Source organism: Equus caballus, chromosome 2 (assembly GCF_041296265.1).
Source record: "Equus caballus isolate H_3958 breed thoroughbred chromosome 2, TB-T2T, whole genome shotgun sequence".
In the NCBI taxonomy this organism is placed as follows: Eukaryota; Metazoa; Chordata; class Mammalia; order Perissodactyla; family Equidae; genus Equus; species Equus caballus.
Window position 1 is genome coordinate 41,687,468 of NC_091685.1, and position 19,505 is coordinate 41,706,972.

Below are 19,505 nucleotides of genomic sequence, written 5' to 3' on the forward strand. Positions count from 1 at the left end.
GTAAAGCGAAAAGCAGTCATCTATTAAACTATCCTACAAGACAGTGCTGCTTATGCTGGTCCACTGTCTTTATGTACGTGCTGAGCAACAGACTGCTTTTAGAACTTATTAACAGGAAAGGACACATTTCCCCTGAAGAGTGAGTGTGCTTTCAGATGAGAATTATGTAATATGATATTCCTCTTTTTGCCTTGGCTGCTAAGAAACTCAGTTATAAATCTTACGTTTAAAAAGTACAGAAAGTACATATTATGACAGCAACTAATATTTATTATTTACATGGCAGGGCGAGGGGTGTGTGTTAAGCTCTTTATATGTAATGTCTCACCGACGTGCTAAAATAGAATGCATCCACTCATTCTATTGTACCGAACGCCTGCCATGTGACAGGCAGCATCCTAGGTGCTTGGGGTGCCTCAGGGATCAAAACAAATCATAGTTCCTGCCTCTGAAGAACTTCTATTCTGGTGGCGGCAGGGAGAGAAAATAAACCACGTAAATAAGTAAACTACACTGCATGTTGGATGGACATAAGTGCTGTGAATAAAAATAAAGCAGGAAGGAGGGAAGAGGTGAGGGGGGAGGGTCAGTTTTAAATAGCATGGTCGCTGTAAGGCCTTCCCGCAAAGGTGACAATTGGGAGCCAGCCATGCAGATAATGCCCAGTAAAAAGGCCCTGCGGTGGAACGTTCCAGTGTTCCTGTTCTTTTAAAGGGACTGCAAGGCCAGAGCAGCTGCAGCAGTGTAAGAGGGGAAACATCACGAGATGAAGTCAGAGAAGCAAGGGGAGGAGTGACAGCTCTTAGGGGCCACAGGGACAGCACTGGCTTCTACTCGGACAGAGGGTAGTCCCTGGAGGGATTTGAGCAGATGATTCTCTGGCTGCGCTGGGAAGACTGAGGATGGAGAGGGGAGTGAGGTCTCAGGCCAGATCAGCGCTAATGCAATAATACAGGTGGGATATGGCAGCTTCCACCAGAAGAACAGTGGAAGAAGTAGTGAAAAGGGGTCAGATTCTGTCCGTATTTTGGAGGTAAGAGTGACAGAATTTGCTGTGGGGTTGTGAGAAATAAGATCCAAAGATGACTCTGAGGCTTTAGATCTGCATAGCAAGAAGGATGGCGCCGCTTTTAACTCACAGAAGACTCCGGGAGCAGCAGGTTTTGGGGGGTTTAGTTTTGCACAAGTTATGCTTTGAATGCCAAGATGAGATATCACAGGCAGCTGGACGTGAAGTGCAAGGCTCCAAGGAGAAACGCTGTCAGCTTACAGAAGGTATGTAAAGCCATGACACTAACTGTGGTCCCTGAAGGAGGGGCTGGAGTTGGAGGAGACGGCCAAGGCCAGAGCCCTGCGGCCCTCCACCATGAAGAAGTTATCAGATTGGAGACTCAGCAAAGGAAACAGAAGCAGCAGCCAGCAAGGCAGGAGCAGGTGGTCCTAGAAGCGTGTGAGCTGGGACCTGCTGAGGTCTCCTCGTCAATACAGCAGAAGCAGAGCCTCTGCTGGGCTTTGCTGTTGTTTACTCCTAGCTGCTTCCAATCTTTCTTAGAAATAGGTGAATATACACTAAAAATGACCTCGAGTAAGTCATTTAACCTCTAACTTGCATTTCCTCATCTATAAAAGAGGGGTACTATCACACCTGAGTGCTAAATGTCATAGGGCTGTGAAAAATCAATGAAATAATACTACATAAAAATACAGTTGTGCACTGCATGATGATGTTTTGGTCAATGATGGACCACATATATGAGGGCGGTCCCTTAAGATTGGTAACATAGAGCCTAGGTCTGTAGTGAGCTATACCACTTAGGTTTGTGTAGGCACACTCTATGATGTTCACACAACAAACTGCCTAACGACACATTTCTCAGAACGTACCCCGTCGTTATGCGATGCATGACTGTAGTCACTTTTTAACTTGAAAGCTATTAGATATCAGCTGAGAATCTTAAAAACATGTATATACAAAGCCAAGGAAATAAAGCTTAATGAAATAGCTCTTGGGTGAAAAATGCCACCTTACAAATACTTTTCTTAACAAAATATCATTATAAAAAATTTTTCTTAATAATTCCATTATATTTTGATGTGAACACAGAATAAATGGTTTTAGAAAGTATTCATGCATAAGTGATGTCTCATTATTGTGTAGCTGTGGCTGCATTACCCAGTGACTGCTGGGGTGCACAGTGGAAATGAGTTGTCTTCTGTGTAGTGTGGTATGGGTGTTGTTCCTGTATTTTAAAAGACGGAGAGGCTTTTTTCCCCTTTGATTTATGTTTTAATAAACAATTGTCCCATTTGGAGGGGAAATATAGAGAAAGATGTACTGGAGATACAGAGACACTGGAGATGTAGAAAATGCATTCTAAACAACTTGAACTACAGAAACATTCCCATTTACCTTATTTTCCTTACAGGCTTGGCCCTGTTGACACCCACAACTTCTGGGTAACAGTTTCCCAGTTACAGTAAATATAAATCCACTAGTCATGAATTATGAGGCAAGCAGGTCACAGGAAGTTCATTTTGGATGTTAGTAAAGTCAGCAAATTACCTGTCTGTTTCATTACATCCAAAGTACTTTATGCTCCTCAGAAGAAAGGTGTCGTCTGAGATATTGCAGCTGCCTAAACGTATAAAAAGGCAAACCAGGCTGGGGGCGTTTTCACAGCCATGTCTTATTGAGGTTGTGGGCCCGTCTCTCTCCTTACTGAGCTCAGAGTGTGCCTCCCCTCTCTGTGTTTCTTTCTCTCCTGGGCCCATCCCTAACCTCGTACTCTCTGTTGTCTTCACTCTCTTTCTCAGTGTTTAGTTTACAAAGCAGATTCTCCTGGAGTCCCGGGTACCAGCCTCCTCTTTCTCTAGCCGGGCTTCTGACTCTCTCACCTGGGACCTTGCCCTTGCAGCTGGTCTTCTGTCCAGTTTTGCTCAATATGCTCAGATGCACCTCATACACAGGTTTGGTATGGATGCCTGGGTGACTTCATAAGTAGGCTTTCCAAACAAAAGTACCTAAAAATAAATTAAGTGCTTTCCAATTCATTCTACCTCATCTAAAATGTGACTGAACTCTGTTCACTGTGCCAAGAGTAGTGGTTATTAAGATAGAGCATTTCCATTTTATTGTATCTTTTTCTAAGGTTTCCCAACTAAACATCCATGCTGACAAATAGCAATGTCTTTCTTCAACACACCCTTTCCCAATGATAAGTTTCAGAGATCTGAATATCAAGTGTAGTTAAATTCAACTATAATTTATTGAACATCTCTTTTAAAGCACAAGGCCCCAAGCTAAAATGCAGACATTGTCAAGTACTCTTCTGAATTCCTGATTTTGCCTTAAGCATAGAGACTGATAAGCCAAATTTAACTTATGAATATTTAACTACTTGGTAAGCAATGAGACTTTCTTTTTCTTCTTCTTCTTCTCCCCAAAGCTCCCCAGTACATAGTTGTATATTTTACTTGTGAGTGTCTCTGGTTGTGGCACGTGGGACACCACCTTAGCATGGCCTGATGAGTGGTGCCATGTCCGTGCCCAGGATCCGAACCGGCGACACCCTGGGCTGCTAAAGCAGGGCGTGTGAACTTAACTGCTTGGTTACGGGGCCAGCCCCAGCAATGAGACATTTTTAATGCAGTAAAAACAATAAATTAGGCAGGTCGCCTAGGTATGAAACAAAAATTTTAAAAAACATTTTACTAAATACATATTGCAACTTTTCTACAAATGTAAAAGTATTTCCAAATAAAAAGTAAAAAATTAAAACATTTTGTTTTCGTATTACTTCCTCTTAGAATATTCACAACTCTTCTCTTGTCCAATTTTTAATTTCATTCTACCACCCCAAATCTTCTTGCTAGTCCTCAAAGATTTTGGGCAAAAGCAACACCTTGATGCAACAATTTAAACATGGATTTTTTTTTTTTAAGATTTTATTTTTCCTTTTTCTTCCTAAAGCCCCCTGGTACATAGTTGTACATTTTTAGTTGTGGTCCTTCTAGTTGTGGCATGTGTGATGCTGCCTCAGCATGGCCTGATGAGCAGTACCATGTCCGCACCCAGGATTCAAACCGGTGAAACCTTGGGCCGCTGAAGCAGAGCACGAGAACTTAACCACTCGGCCACGGGGCCGGCCCCTAAACATGGATTTCTGGTTTGCTTTTGGTTTGCTTTGGTTACTTTGTCCCTGGATGGTGACCACATGTGCACTGGGAGCCCTGCTGCCAAGGGAGCAAGGTCAGGGTTCAAAGGTACTAGTACAGAAACCTCATTCATAAGTTTGGACAAAGACTGTAAAAACAGAACACCCATCTGATGGGCCTGATAAACATTCTGTATTGACACGGGGGGCCAGGGGTGTGCTGGTGGCCCAAGCCCAGAGTGAGGACTGAACTTACTTCAGAACCTGTAAAAGTCCAGGTGTCACTGACGTTGGTCTCACCATTCCAGCTCCACTAATGGTCCCCAGATGAACCTGAGGATAATAGACGGTCCGAAGAGCTAGTCTCGAAGACTGCAATCTCGTCTTAATGACTTCTAGTGGACAAGTGAAAATAGCACCAACTGTGCCCCCACACCTGTGAGGAAGAAATCACAACACGATCAGAAAAGCTATAACATTCTCTATACAAATGAAATGCGAAACTTAACTTTTCTCTATTAAAAAAAAAAGCACCTATGTTCATTTCATAATTAGAACATACTGGAAGGTAAAAAAAAAAAAAAAGTAGTTGAAATCCCAGCAGCTATAGAGATAACCACTGTTAAACGTTAGTACATCCTTTGGGGCTTTTACTACTGGCTTTTTAATCCCACTTTCCCCCCCACCCCGGACTTATCTAGATATTGTGAATGTCTTTCCATGTCACTATACACACTTACATCATGACTTTTAATGGTTGCATACTATTCCTCTGTATCGATGTATAAGATTGTAACCCATTTCCTACTGTTAGATATTTGTTATTTCTAATTTCACTACCATGCTGCAAAGAATATTTTAGAAAATTCACCTTTTCAGAGTCAAACAGAATCGTTATTTGGGTAACGCTACAATGTTTTTTGAAAATCAATGCAACACAGACTTGTATAAAAATCTTATTAATTTGGATTCCATTGAAAATTAAACTAAAGCTTACTTTTAAGGACAAAGTCCTTGTGTTTCCCTCAGTCAGAACTAATCAATTCACCCTCCATGTTTTCATTGGTCACACTGTTTCCCTGGGTCAGGGTTCCCCTAACTACCCTTTATGATTTGTTTATATCAAAATATTACCTGAACTAAAAATTTAAGTATTTTTCTTTGAGACAATTCATTTATTTTAAAACACCTACTTTTATCCTTTTTTAAACAATAACATCCATGAAATTGTGTATTTGACGGGCTAGTTATAATTACCAACGTTACGTACCATCTAAAGCCACCTCCACACCACCAGTGAGAGGTTCCACTCTTTGGAAAACATTCAAGATCAGGACCTGAGTCTTATTCATCTTTGTATCCCTGGCGTTGGGACTCACAAGGTCACAAACAATATTTGCTAAGCGAAGGAACTACTGAACTGAAATTTCAGGGGGAATGTCTCTTAAGGGATCTAAATGTTTGAAAATAGCACTTACTGTCTACCTTCTATCACAGGCTGACTCTCCCATGAGACCAGGAGCTCCCTGCAGGGAGGGGCTGCGTAGTCATATAGTGTTTTTTTTTTAATTGCAGTAATATTGGATTATAACATTACATAACTTTTAGGTGTACACTGCAATATATTTCAAATTCTGTGTAGATTACACCATGTTCAGCACCCAAAGACTAATTACAATCCATACCCATATATTCTTGCACTTAGAGTATGATACCTGGCACAAAACAGGTGGTTCAACAAAAATGATGCAGCACCAGCATCTCTGTTTGAACAGTAACAAAGGGAAGGAAGGAGAGGCCCTGGCAAACAGAATATTTAAGCTAGCTTCCCTGCTCCATAAGGTGCAGGTGCTGGAAATCTGGAAGCAAACGAACCCAGCACCTAACCCGACCCTGAGGTAAGGAATGAAGTAGAACCTCCAGGCAGTATTTTAAAATCAGGAGCCCGCAGTTCCACAGAGCAGGTAACATTCTGACAACTAAGAGCTAGAAGCTGCTGATTTAAATAATAGCTCCACTGCCACTGATCATTTTTTGATCAAGCATGCAATCCTCTAAGAAGCCTATGAGGTAGGAACGATTTAGCCTCAATTTACCACGAGGAATCTGAATGTCAGAAAATAACATCTACAGATGGGGGCGGATGGAGAAGAGAAGGGAGGAGAGGAAAAGAGACATTTATGACTATTTAGGTAAATCTGCTTTAAAATCATGATGATAATATCCCCTGAGTTGAGCTATTTATCTACTAATTTATTACTACTAATTTACTACTATTTATCTAGTATTTTCTGGACGGTGGGCCAAAGCCCACCAACCACTAAAGCAATGCAGGGCGTCACAATCAGAATGGAAGGAGGACGGCAGGAAGGACTCGCCATATGAACCAGCTGTCACTTAACCCTCAAGGATTTTGCTGAGTGGTATCACCCTCACTTCACAGACGGGGAACCTAGGTCTCAGTGAGGCGATACACTTTCTCAAAGTCACAAAGCAGTTACGTGTCTAAATGGAAACCCAAAGCCAGACCCTGCATCTCTAAAGCCCGTTCTCCCCACTGTACTCAGGTGTCCCCTTCGGGAGTATTATGGAAAGACAGGTATTATGTATAGTCCTGTTAGCTCCTTTAGACTATTTACATTCACACTCAAAATGGAAAATTGTTGATTAGACAACTAGGACTTTAAAACTCCAGGGGATCGGCCCCGTGGCCAAGTGGTTAAGTTTGCACGCTCTGCTTCGGCGGCCCAGGGTTTTGCTGGTTTGGATCCTGGACGCGGACATGGCACTGCTCGTCAGGTCATGCTGAGGTGGCGTCCCATGTGCCACAACTAGAAGGACCCACAACTAAAATCTACAACTATGTACTGGGGGGCTTTGGGGAGAAAAAAGCAGGGGAAAAAAAAAAAGATTGGCAACAGTTGTTAGCTCAGGTGCCAATCTTTAAATAAATACAATAAAACTCCAATGTGTCCTTTTGTATCAAGAAAAAATTGTGAGCCTAAATGAATGCTTGTTTGTATAATTTGCTCTCAGCACTAGAATATATCTAAGGAAAATGGGATATGATGGGGAGTGTTTATAGAAAGACAGGAAAAGTAACTTCCAACCCGTGTCTAGTCACATCAATTCCTCTTATCTATTACATAACCATGCACTTAAAAAGTGTTTAACACTTAAAAACACTGGAAAACTTACACGCTACAGAGTAAGATAAAGAAATATCTGAAATCTATTTATGTTCAATAACATGACTATGTCAATGAAAAAACAGAGCTTCTGGGTAAATTCTTTCATCAGAAAGTCAACATGTTCAAATATGACACAGGTCAACCACTTTTGCTTTGACCCCAAGTCAGATGCACTCCTACTTTGGCCAACTGTCCTCCAAATCTATGCCACTGATCCGATGATCCGAAAGGTGGTGTGCCAGCCTAACAAAGCACGTGTCCTACTGACAGCAAGGCGGTGACCTCTTCGAGGGTGGCAAGCCACACCCACTACCACAGGCACTTTTCTATATGTTGTACACTGTGCCCATGGCAGGAGTGGGCGGTGGTGGTGAAAAGGCCCTGACCTTTGGGACCACTTACAGGGCACCAACCAAGGCCCTCTAAGGCTCAGGTGCCCCTCCTACAAGACTGGGATGATGCTGTCTCACGGTGTCACAGGAAACAACTGAAAAATAGGACAACACTGCAAACAATGGTAGGAAGTTACTGCTCAGTAGGTAAGCCCCTCCTTACCTACTAGGAAAAAAAATCTTAGATGAAAAATGGCCAAAGGACATTTTAAATCATTACCTGTACTGGATATTACAGAAGGAAATAAAATTTCATTTTATCTTTATAATCTTCACCATTTAATTTCTATTTTGTGTACATGCTTTATAACATGTATAAAATTAATAGGGTAATAAACAGACATGTAGATATGCACAAACATTTTATTTAATTTAATTAATTTTATTTATTTATTTATTTTTTTGAGGAAGATTAGCCCTGAGCTAACATCTGCCACCAATCCTCCACTTTTTGCTGAGGAATACTGGCCCTGAGCTAACATCCATGCCCATCTTCCTCTACTTCATATGTGGGACGCCTGCCACAGCATGGTATGACAAGCAGTGCCATGTCTGCACCAGGGATTCGAACCGGCGAACCTGGGGCCGCCAAAGCAGAACACGTGAACTTAACCGCTGCACCACCAGGATAGCCCCAAGCACAAACATTTTAATCATAGGGCTGTGTGATCAAAGTTTGAAGACCACTATTCTAGAACAATGGTTCTCAACCAAGGCAATGTCCTCCCCACCACCCCCCACCCCATGACATTTGGCAATGTCTGGAGACATTTTTGGTTGTTGAAACTGGGGGAGGGGGTACTAGCATCTAGTGGGATTTCAGCTTTTCTCTCAATGGGACAGTTTAAACGGTAGAAAAGGAAAGATAGGTTTTATTATGTAGTAACAATAAAATTTGCTTGAGTACATTTTTTGTTTTGACAGCACCACCCAATTTTCTAACAAATCTATTACTTGGATTTTTCTGTGCCTTTTCCCTCTTTTACTACTTGTTTCTTTTTCTATACACAGTCCCCTCCCCCCATCCTCTACCTTCTCTCATCCCTCCTGCCCAGAACTGCAGTCTGCTGCTTCTGCATGAAGATACATTTACTGTTTATCTCCTTACCCACATAGGCCTTGCTTGATTTTCCCCTATGGTTTAGGCTCCCCTCCTCCAGTTTACAGCACAGAAAAGCTGGACTATTACTACCACAATATATACACCAGGTTTTTTTCTACTATCTTTATGCGATCAGAGACATAAAAATTTTAAATTAGGCACACAAATTTTCACCTTTTAACTCTGAGTTTCAAGGAACAAGCATCACTTTTAAAACTAGATGTTTTCAACATGAATCTCTGTTTTCTATACATACACTCACTCATTTTAGGCACTAAAGCCAAGACTGATGTGCTCTTTACTATAATTGCTACCCAGTTGATAGTAAACTGGTTCTTGGACGCACAGCTTATATATTACCTACAATATGGACCCCACCAACAAATGACACTGCCAGACAGGCCGGAATCCTAATCTTTGGGGCTTTTGGTAATTTCTCCTTTTCATCTGCTACCCCTATAGTCACTATTTGAAAAACACTCCTGCCTCTTTTTAAGTGCTATACTTTTCTGGAATGTTTTATCTGAATTCCTGGCATAAGGTTTGAAAGATTTTGATTATGCAAATTCTGTATTCACTCAGTGGAGGCAAAATGCATAGTTTTTGATCCAGCTGATTATCCTTTAGATGCTATTTCCTGTAGTCTCTCTCAGTTGGAAAGAAAATTTAAAACAGCACCCTGAATGAATAAAAAACTCTATAGTACTTTCTGAACCTGAAGAGAACCAGTATCTTTCACAAATACACAAATCCAAAATAATATTACCTTATACCAATACAGTTTCACCAAATCTTAATACAGAACTACAGTCATAATTCACAAATAATCAAAGTACTGCTTCTCTTTATTTGGAAAATTTAACAGGCCACATCAATCTACATCTCCAAAATACCTTTCATGCACTGAGTCAATCGTTAAGCAAGTATTGACTAGGCATCTGTAACGTGCCTGGTACGGTACTGGAGATGTACCAGTGAAGAAAGCAGACACGGCTGCTACCCTCATTAAGCTTAAATTCTAGTGAGAACCTTTCATCCAAACACCACATCTCACATATGTGAAATACACTGGATGAAACCAAAGTCAATTCATATTCTTAGCAGTATATTTATATAAGCCTTGTATAAGATACTATGTGCACACTGTATTTCTCTTATCAAAATTTAAGCATTTCAAATATGCTTGCATCTTCTTCTGCACTGTTCCCCTGGCAAAATCATAAACATGTGCCTAACGCTTCAAAAGAACCATTAGCAGATGCAGACTAAACCTGCAAGGACAAGGTCTGTACGGGCATACACCTGGTGACACTGTCCATAACAGAAAGGAAATACTGAATTTTGAAAATATCTTGGCTCACATACTTTAAAACCTTAAAGATATACTATATTCTCATCAAAAACACATTTTAAAGGCTATATATTTGATGACAAAAGAAAAAATCATGCCATAAAAATAGGACCTAAAGCATATAATCCAGGCCACTCACCTCTAAAGAGGATGACAGCTTAGCCCAGCTATTTCAGGTGCTGAGTCCATCTCCTAAAGCGCTACCTGCTACATTACCGCTTGTTCAGCAGTTGACGGACACCACGAACACTACACGGACAACCAGAACCCCCAAGTCATTTGAGAAGTTAAGGGATTTTTCTCAACAGACATAAAGCCTAGACACAGAAGGGCCACCTCAGAGGATTTCAGCTTTTCTCTCAATGGGACAGTTTAAACGGTAGAAAAGGAAAGATAGGTTTTATTATGTAGTAACAATAAAATTTGCTTGAGTACATTTTTTGTTTTGACAGCACCACCCAGATTTTGGGATAGGAGGAAAGAAAGCAGCAAACAGGAGGATCCCTAAAGACACTAAAAATCGACAAAGGAATGAGGTTCGCTCAGGCAGAAGTAAGCTGCCCTGAGGCGGCCTGTGAATGTGCTGTGCAGGTATCAAAAGCCTTAAAAGTGTATTTTGACTCAGTAATTGTAGTTCTGATAGTTTATACAAAGGAAATAATCAGACCACCACACATGGACACTTAAGGACGTCCAGTTATTTATAATGGCAAAAAGTCAGCAGTGAGAGATCAGAAAGAAATTCTGTCAGCAGAATAAGTTAGGCAGCCCTGTCGGAAATTACTCTAACATCCTCACTGAACTCAACCACTGGGCTTGCAAACTGCCTTTGCCTCTTTGTTGTAACCGCTCAACGGTAAGGACCGCCTAAGGGTACACTCAGAGAACTCACGACTATGCTGCCATTAAAACTCAGCTTGTTACTAAGAAGAAAGCAACTTAAAGACTATGAGCATATTTTAAAATTAACCTAACCACTCGGCCAGCGGGCTGGCCCCTCTGACTTCTTTTCAAAAGAAGTGAATTTAGTTCTTTGGAAAGATGCCAGCTTGACAACTGTGGAAACTCTTCACTTAGAGCAAAGCAGCAACAACCTGACCAGGTGGGACCACTAGGTTGACTAACATTAACTGCATGATAGACCCTTTCAATACTTAGCTCCTTTAATGTTCTTCCATAAAAAGAAATGGAAGTAACATATTGTAGGCTAGTGGGAATGAATCCAAATCCAAATCCAATTAGTTACTCTGAAAGCATCCTTTTCAAAGATTTATTTTCTTGCTTGAATATCTGCAAGTAATCCTTAATTGCTGCTAATGAAGGAATGGAAAGCTGTTAAGTGCAACGGCCTCAGGCACTACCCTAATAAACTCCCTACTTTTTAATCAGCCCAGGCAAGAGGTGCTGGCTACTGCAGTTTCCTCCATCACAAGGCAAGACGCTGGTGCTCTAGGAGAATCGGCAGCCAGAGGGCACTGTGAAGGGCGCTAGGGAGATTCACCAAGACAGGGCAATGCATTAGTAGGAAGCCTCACAAAGGCTCTCCAGGCCGTGTAACTCTCCCAGTTTGGGATACAAAGAATTTTTTAAAAGACCATCTCACTAAAAACAATAAATCAAAATCACTGAGTACAAAATCATTTTATTTATTTTTGAGGAAGATCAACCCTGAGCTAACATCTGGTGCCAATCCTCCTCTTTTTGCTAAGACTGGCCCTGAGCTAACATCCATGCCTATCTTCGTCTACTTTATATGTGGGACGCCTGCCACAGCATTGGCATGCCAAGCGGTGCCATGTCCGCACCCGGGATCCGAACCGGTGAACCCCGGCCCGCAGAAGCAGAATGTGCGCACTTAACTGCTGTGCCACCTGGCTGGCCCCCAAATGATTTTAAAAAATTATTCTTCTTGGCTTGAGAAATGACTTTAATAATACGGCCAACTTGTTTAAAATTCCCAAGGAAGATGAATTAATAGAGTGTCTTAATTCAGGAATGCTCCCCCCTTGTCTTCTTCTCAGGAAAGGCCATGGGGAGATGAAGGGAAGAGATGAATGAGAAATCCTCCCTGTCGGTGAAGAACCACCAAAAACTCTTGGTTGTGAGAACAGAGTAACTCGCTGATCACCTACAGTGATAAGTACAAAGAGCTCAGAAACACTTCATCATAGTTATTTTCGCAAAGTTCTCAACCACTACTCGTTTGTCATAAGGAATATATGTAGGTAGCAGTCCAAGCTGCAACTGAAATACTCAAGTCAAGACGATAATGCATAATAAATTCTATTTTACGCAGAATGTCCTACACCTAAAAATTGCTGTGCCAGGCCTGTGAGGTCCTCTAACAAGACTCCGAACATCTGGAAGACTCCAAAAGGACCCAAAGCCACCGGCTGTATTAAAAAAAAATTACTAATACTCTAAACCATATTAACGTCTGTTTTCTGAACAACAACAACAAATCAGCTCCCTCCCTAACACCCCTACCGCCCAAGCTCTCTAAAAACGCATTGCCGCCTCTGAAAGAATCAGGCGCATGATATCCAAACTAACGCAGCTCTCAAAACAGGGCACCCCTTAAAATTACGTTGTCTCCGACGTTGGACGCGTCCACCAGCAGATGAGAAGCATTTCAACACATCTTCCCGACCTCACTTTCTCCCGAGGTCCCTCGTGAGCCCTCCCACAGGTTGCTGGCCAGCATCACGGCTCGCCAGCACTTTCCAGGCCCCTGCTGATGTCCAACACCTGCAGCCCTCTGGACCGTCTGAACTTGTCCCTGCACTGCCCCCGAGGAAGTCCCAGGCCGACCCGAGCATCAGCAAGCCCGACCGGGGCTCTGAAGGGCCGAGCTTTCGGGAAAAGGCCCTGGAGGACCCAGGCAGAGACAGAGCAAGTGCAGTGTGGCCCGGGCAGCCGAGCCACAGTGGCCAGGCAGGACCGCCCCTAAGTGACACTCGTCACATCAACCACTAATTGTTTAAAAGGAAAAAAGCTAGAGACGCCGCAGGAGGCGGAGGGGCGTGGGAGCGCGGCAGGGCGGGGTGAAACCACGCTCGGAGGATGCGGTCGGGAGGGGGCGAGAGGCCGCGCCCCCCGGGCCTCCCCACCGCCGGGACTCCCTCCTCCGGGAGCCGGCGCTTCGGCCCGAGGAGGGCCGGTAACCGGCCGGGGCGGCCCGAGGGCGCGGGGCGGCGCCGCGGACGGGGATGGGGGCGCGGGGGCGCGCCGGGACGCTCACCCGCCGGCGAAGAGGTGAAGCAGCGTGTTCTCCTTCTGCTGAGTGCCGGTCGCCATGGCCGCGCCAGCTCCCAGGCCCGCCGCCGCCGGCTGCCGCGGGCGCGCGGAGGCTCGAGGGATGCGCGAGGCGGTCTGCTGCGCTCGCCCCGCTGCCCGCAGGCGGCCGCCAGAGCCGCCTCCACGCGCGCGCCCCCTCGCCCGGCGCCCTCGCTCCGCGCCCTCCGCGGCGTGGCCGCCGGCGCCTCAGCGGCCTCTGCGGCGCGAGCCCGGAGGCCAGCGGGAGCCCGGCGCGCGGCCGTCACGTGGCGGGGGCCGAGCCCTGACGTCGCGCGGCGGCGCGGGCCTGGGGCGGTGCGCGGCGGGGGTGTGGGCCCGGACCCTGCGCGCCTATTGGCCGGCGGGCGAACGTGGGCGGGGCGACTGCGCTACCGGGGGCGAGGGCCCGAGCGGATCGCACGGCTGGGCGGGATCGGCCTGGGCCAATGTGCGTGGAGTGAGAACCGGCCGAGGCTGCCTGGTCTCTGCTCAGACGCAGAGAAACTGGGCTTGGCAAACCTAGCGAGACCCCGGGCCCAGCCTTTTTCTTTTTTTAAAAAAATCTATGTTTAGTTTACTTTGTGATACTTAGGATGTGGAAAAAGGCCTATACATGACATATTACACCTCACAGCTCTGTACTCACTACCCAGCTTAGGCGAAAAAACATGATGAAAACAGCCTAAACTGCCAGTGTACCCTTAGTATCATTTCGTGTATTTTTAGTTTTTCTATAAATAGCATTATATGCTGTAAAACGCTTTTTGGTGTATCCTTTCTGATTATCTCCAGCCCAGACTTCTAAGCTCCAAGCTTCTATATCCAAGACGCTTCCCAATTTGTATGTCCTTGGGTCACTGTCAGACTCATCCTGGCCTCTTCTTATCTCCAGGTTTCTATAGGCGGGCCTTCCCTGGTCACCCTTGCAGCGTATTCTATCACATGACTCCATTTAATTTCCTCCCGTAGGCTCCCGCAGTACTTTGTTGACTGACTTGTTTAAGCTGTCCTTCTGCCCCTGGAGTATAAGCTTCAGGAGAGCAGGCACCTTGTTTCTTTTGTTCAGGGTTGTTCCTGACAAGGTACCTGCTGCTAGTAATGCCCAAGAAACTAGTGGATAAATGTCCTGAACTAAACTCATCCTTGCATTCTTCCCCTCCCCCCAAACCTGCCCTGCCTCTTGTATTTCCTGTCCTGGTGGTGACACCACCATCGGCACAGTCACCAACCCAAGAAACTTTCCTGTTACCTTAGACTTCTCTCCTTCTCTCTCCCTCTCACTTTCTCTCAGCATCCCATCAGCCACCTGGCACTTCTATCTCCTGCTATTCTCCCAAAGCCATATCCTTCTCTGTGTTCCTTCCATTGCTGCTGCTGATTTCAACACTTGATGTCTCTCACCTACTTTCTGGCAAAAAAATCTTCTACCTGCTCGGACAGGCCATCCCTCCACCCCTTAGTCTGTTACTCCCCACTCTCACCTCCTTCTAGAAGCACCAGGTACTTAATATATCAACCCTTTGTTTTCAATCTCCCGGAGCTGTGGAAAGCAGTACCTTGATCAGACTGAGCTGGTAGATGTCCTGTGTGTAAACACAAAGAGAGCTTAAGTAGAAAGGAAATTGTGCGCACACACAGGAGCTGGGTATTTGATTGCTGGCACTGTTTAAAAACAACTCTTAGGAGCAGTCATCCAAAAATACAAATACAGTGAGCATTCTATATTAAAACCATTACTCCCAGGCCTAGAAAGGCGGAAAAACCAGACTAGTGCTCCATATATGGGAAAAAGAGGGAGGAAGGAAAGAAGGCAAGCAGGAAGAAAAAAAGTGAATTTCTTCATGCTTCCCGGATCTCCCAGACCCCTTGCTTTCGTTGCTTAGGAAGTCAGCATTGGTCTTAGCTGAAGATGATTTGTGAGGCATGAGCAGGAAGGGAGGAGAAAGTAACGTGACTCTGTTAACCAGGAGGGAGCTGCTCCCATCCAGACAGGATTCTAAACCCGAGGAGATGCCACCCTTGGAGCACAGCCCTGCATCTTGGCTCCTCTCTCACAGGGGGGTTTGGAGCCTGGGACCCAGGCTTCTAACGCCACGGCAGCACCCAGTCTCTTGCCTTCTTTCCCCAAGGACAGTCAGCATAGGCTGTGCTGGACACATAAACAGGCGTCCCCACCTCCTTGTTAATGGTAATGCTGCCTTTGTATAAGAGTTTTTCCAAGGTCTTTCATGTATATTATCTTGTTGGATACTCACAAAGTTTGGCAGCCCTGTTGTTTTCATTCCCTTTTTATGGATAAGCAGGATAGATTTACCCAAGGTCACATAGCTGGTTAGTGGCTGATGCAATGATCTTTCATACCTCCGTGCCTTGAAACACGCTGTTGCCTAGGATGCGCCCTTCCTCTGCCAGCCAGATGCCTTCTGGTCCTCCTCTGAGACCAGCTCGGAAATCAGCTTCTCTGTAAAGCTGCCCTCTGTGCTTCCCGCTCCGTTCTCTACCACTTAGCAGAGGGACTGTGGCTGTGGCTCCTAGGCCCTGTTGCTGCGCCATATTGCAACGAGCTGCACCAGCATTCATTGCCTGGCATACGTGTTGGTGGGAGTGAGTTCTGGGACAACATTTTCAGAGGGAATTCGGTACATTTCTGTCAAAATGTCATGATGCTCACATCCTTTGACCCCGACATCAAGGAAGTGATCTGATTCCTTCGTTCATTCAACATATTTATTGAGCATTTACTCTGTTGAGGGCAGTGTTCTAGGCTCTGCGGGTACACCAGAGATTAAAATGGATAAAAAAAACTTTTAGTGAAACAGTCACAACCAAATCCCCTGATGTATCAGAAGGATACTACATCATGACCAAATGAGATATGTCCCAGGAATGAGAGGTTGGTTTAACAATTAAAAGTCAATCAATAAAATTCAGCATATTAATAGAACAAAGGAGAAAAAACAGATGATCGTGTCAATAGATGCATTTGGAAAAGCACTTGGCAAAACTGAACACCCATTCCTGAGAACAAGAAGGAATTTCTCTACCTGATAAAGGATGTGTACAACAAACCTACAGCCAGTATGGTAATCAACGGTACACGACTGCCTGCCTGCCACCCTAAGATCCATCGGCAAGAAGAAACGATGTCTGCTCTCACCACTTATTCAACATGGTACTGGACGTCCTAGTCAGTGCAATGAGGCAAGACAAGGAAATAAAGGCATAAAGATCAGAAGGAAGGAAAACTGTCTTTAGTTAAAGATGATAGAATAGTTTAGTAGGAAATCCTAAGGAATCTATATAACAACTGCTAGAACAAATTGGTGAATTTAGTAAGATCATAGGAGACAAGGTCAATGTACAAAAAAGAAACACTTTTTTTGCCAGCTGCCAACAATTTGAATACGAAATTTTTAAAAATTCTATTTGCAATAGTATCAAAAAAAGTTCCACCACCAACAAAGAAGCCAGAGGTAAAAAAAAAAAAAAAAAAAAAAAAAAAGTACGTGGTTTCATTTATATGAAATTTTAGAAAAGGCAAAACTAATCTACAGACATAAGAGATCAGTCGATGCCTGGGGCTGGGGAATGGACTGCAAAGAGACCAGAGGAAGTTCTTAGGGTGATGAAAATGTTCTGTATCTGGATCGGCTTATATATGTTGGTCAAGATTCATCAAATTTACACTTAAAATGAGTGCATTTTATTGTATGTAAATTATATCTCAATAAAGTTGATTAGAAAGAAAGAAGGCAAGACAGATTACATATATAATATATGATAACATAGCAAGTTTAGAGATGACGGAGGGCACAGACACTTGTCCACAGAGATCCACTTGGACGTTGCTGAGTTTCAGACCAGGGCCTCCCTCCCAGACTTGGTGGGGCGGAGGAGGAGAGGCTTGTTTGGGTTTTTTGTAACCATTTGAATTTTGAAGGGCCTGAGGCTTCCTGCTGACCTGCTCCCGCTTGTTTCTTGCTTTCTTTCTCTGACTCTTGGCTGTCAAATCTCTAATTGCTTTTTTAATCCTTGTTTTTCTGCAAAAGCTGCTGGCTATTGGAAAACCACCCCCACCCTGAGGGGCTGAGATTTGATATCTGCACAGGGAATTATAAGGAGCATTTCGGTTTTGCAGAGGGCCTAAGGCTGGGGCAGGGCGGGTGTCTCCCCTGAGAGGCCCCACCTGGAATGAGCCGCTGAAAGGCCTGGGTCTGCTCAGGGGCTGGAGGGCAGCAGGGGCGGGTGGTGTGGTTGGGGGCAAAGGACGCATGGCCAGCGGGCCGCTGTTCTCTCTCTCCTTTCCTTTCTCCTGAACAGATGCAGCCTGAGCCAAGTTTCCGGCCACAGTCCTAATGAGGCTCTGCAAGCCGAGCTTCTCGTTCATGAAAGGCCCGGCTGTTCCGGCTCCGGCTGTGGCAAGGACAAGCCACTGGCAGCCAGTCTCCCTCTCCGTGTCTGCCAGGCTGGAACACGTTTTTCCAAACTCTTCGCGAGCCCATTGTCCTTGCCCTCAGGTTTCCCCAACCATTTCTTAGAAGGAAAGCACCTTGGGTAAAATGTCAATTCTAAGAGGCCCAGACTTGTGTTCCAGTATATTTTGAATAATTCTTGGAACTTGATGGATACTCAATATTAACCAATGACGCTTGTAGCCGGACTATCTGACCAGCTAGGTTGGCACTACCAGGGTGGACAAAGCTGTTTTTCCTTCCTCCTCCCTCCCTCCCACGCTTCTCTCTGTTCCAACTTCTGCGAGGCAGTAGCACACAGGGCTCTGTCGCCAAACTGCCAAGTGACTTAATCTCCCCGTGCCTCAGTTTCCCCATCTGTACAACCAGGCCAGTTATGGTACATACTTCAGAGTGAAGATTGATGATAATAATTCTGGGTGTAGTGGTTAAGTTTGGCATGTTCTGCTTCGGCTGCCCAGGCCCATGGGTTTGGATCCCGGGCGTGAACCTACACCACTCGTCAGCCATGTTGTGGTGGTGTCCCAAATACAAAATAGAGGAAGGTTGGCACGCATGTTAGTTCAGGGCTAAACTTCCTCAAGAGAAAAACGGGGAAGATTGGCAACAGATGTTCGCTCAGGGCTAATCTTCCTCAGTAAAAAAATATAATAATAATTCTAATAATTCTGCTAACACTGACTATGTGCCAGGCACTGTTCCAAGTCCTTCCAGGACTCTTTCAGTTGGAACTATGATTGTAGCCCATTTTCTGTATCATGGATAAGTCAAACAGCAGGCCTTGCTAGTAGGTGGCAGAGCTGGGATGGGAACAGAGGGCATGCCTTGGCAGAGGGCATGTGCTAACCACCCAGCTACACTGGCTGAGGCAGGACGCCAAAAGGGCTTACAGCCCTGCCCATGCTCAGCACTGAACACCCGGTAGATATTACCAGAATTTCCACTAGTATCTATTTGAATCCATTGAAATGCACAGGAATTCTTTTTTCTAACGTAGAAGAGCAGAGTGGGCTGGAGAGAAAGAGGTTAAGGACATGTGGAATCCTAAAAGAAGGAAGAAGTGTCATTCATTGAGCACCTGCCATACGCCAGCCTTGTGCGGAGGGTGCTATAAACACAATCCCTCATGCGAAAGCCTGGGGTGTGTTTCACAAGCATTCTAGAGAAGTCAGATGGTGCATACTCCATGTGCTAGATGTCACCCCCGGCCTGGGGCACCACTCCACTCAAGCACGGAACAGTTGTGAAGAGTCCCACTGCGTGGGTTTTAAAAAACCCTGTAAATGGCCTCACGGTCAGGCAAGGTCAGGGTTCACCACCAAATGAGGCGGAGCCAGGTCAGGTTCTGCTACCGAGGGAGTTAACGTCCAGTTTTCAGGGCTTCTTGGATCTTAGAACTGTGTATGAGGGATTGCGGAGGGGTGTTGTGTTTCATCCTCCCACCAACCCTGAGAGGTCGGCATTCTCTCGCCTGGGCGGCCAGGCTGAGCCCTTTGCCTCAGGTTGCACAGCCACAAGGGCAAGAGCATTCACTCTAGCCAGGTCCAGTGCTATCTCATTTAATCCT

At 44.9% G+C, this 19,505-nt stretch overlaps 1 protein-coding gene across 2 annotated transcripts in view; it reads right to left on the reverse strand.

The window, feature by feature from the left end:
• SLC25A33 (solute carrier family 25 member 33) overlaps positions 1 to 13,730 on the reverse strand; it is a 29,639-nt gene extending 15,909 nt beyond the window's left edge. The window contains exons 1-2 of one of the 2 annotated variants that reach the window (XM_023635845.2): positions 13,432 to 13,730; positions 4,411 to 4,590 (exon numbers count right to left, since the gene is read on the reverse strand). In XM_023635845.2, the coding sequence (XP_023491613.1) occupies positions 4,411 to 4,590; positions 13,432 to 13,487 (236 nt within the window). In that variant the 5' untranslated portion in view covers positions 13,488 to 13,730. Of the gene's footprint in view, positions 1 to 4,410; positions 4,591 to 12,777; positions 13,402 to 13,431 lie in introns of those variants that run through there. The other variant, XM_005607551.4, reaches the window with a different exon arrangement.
• Positions 13,731 to 19,505: the final 5,775 nt, after the last annotated feature.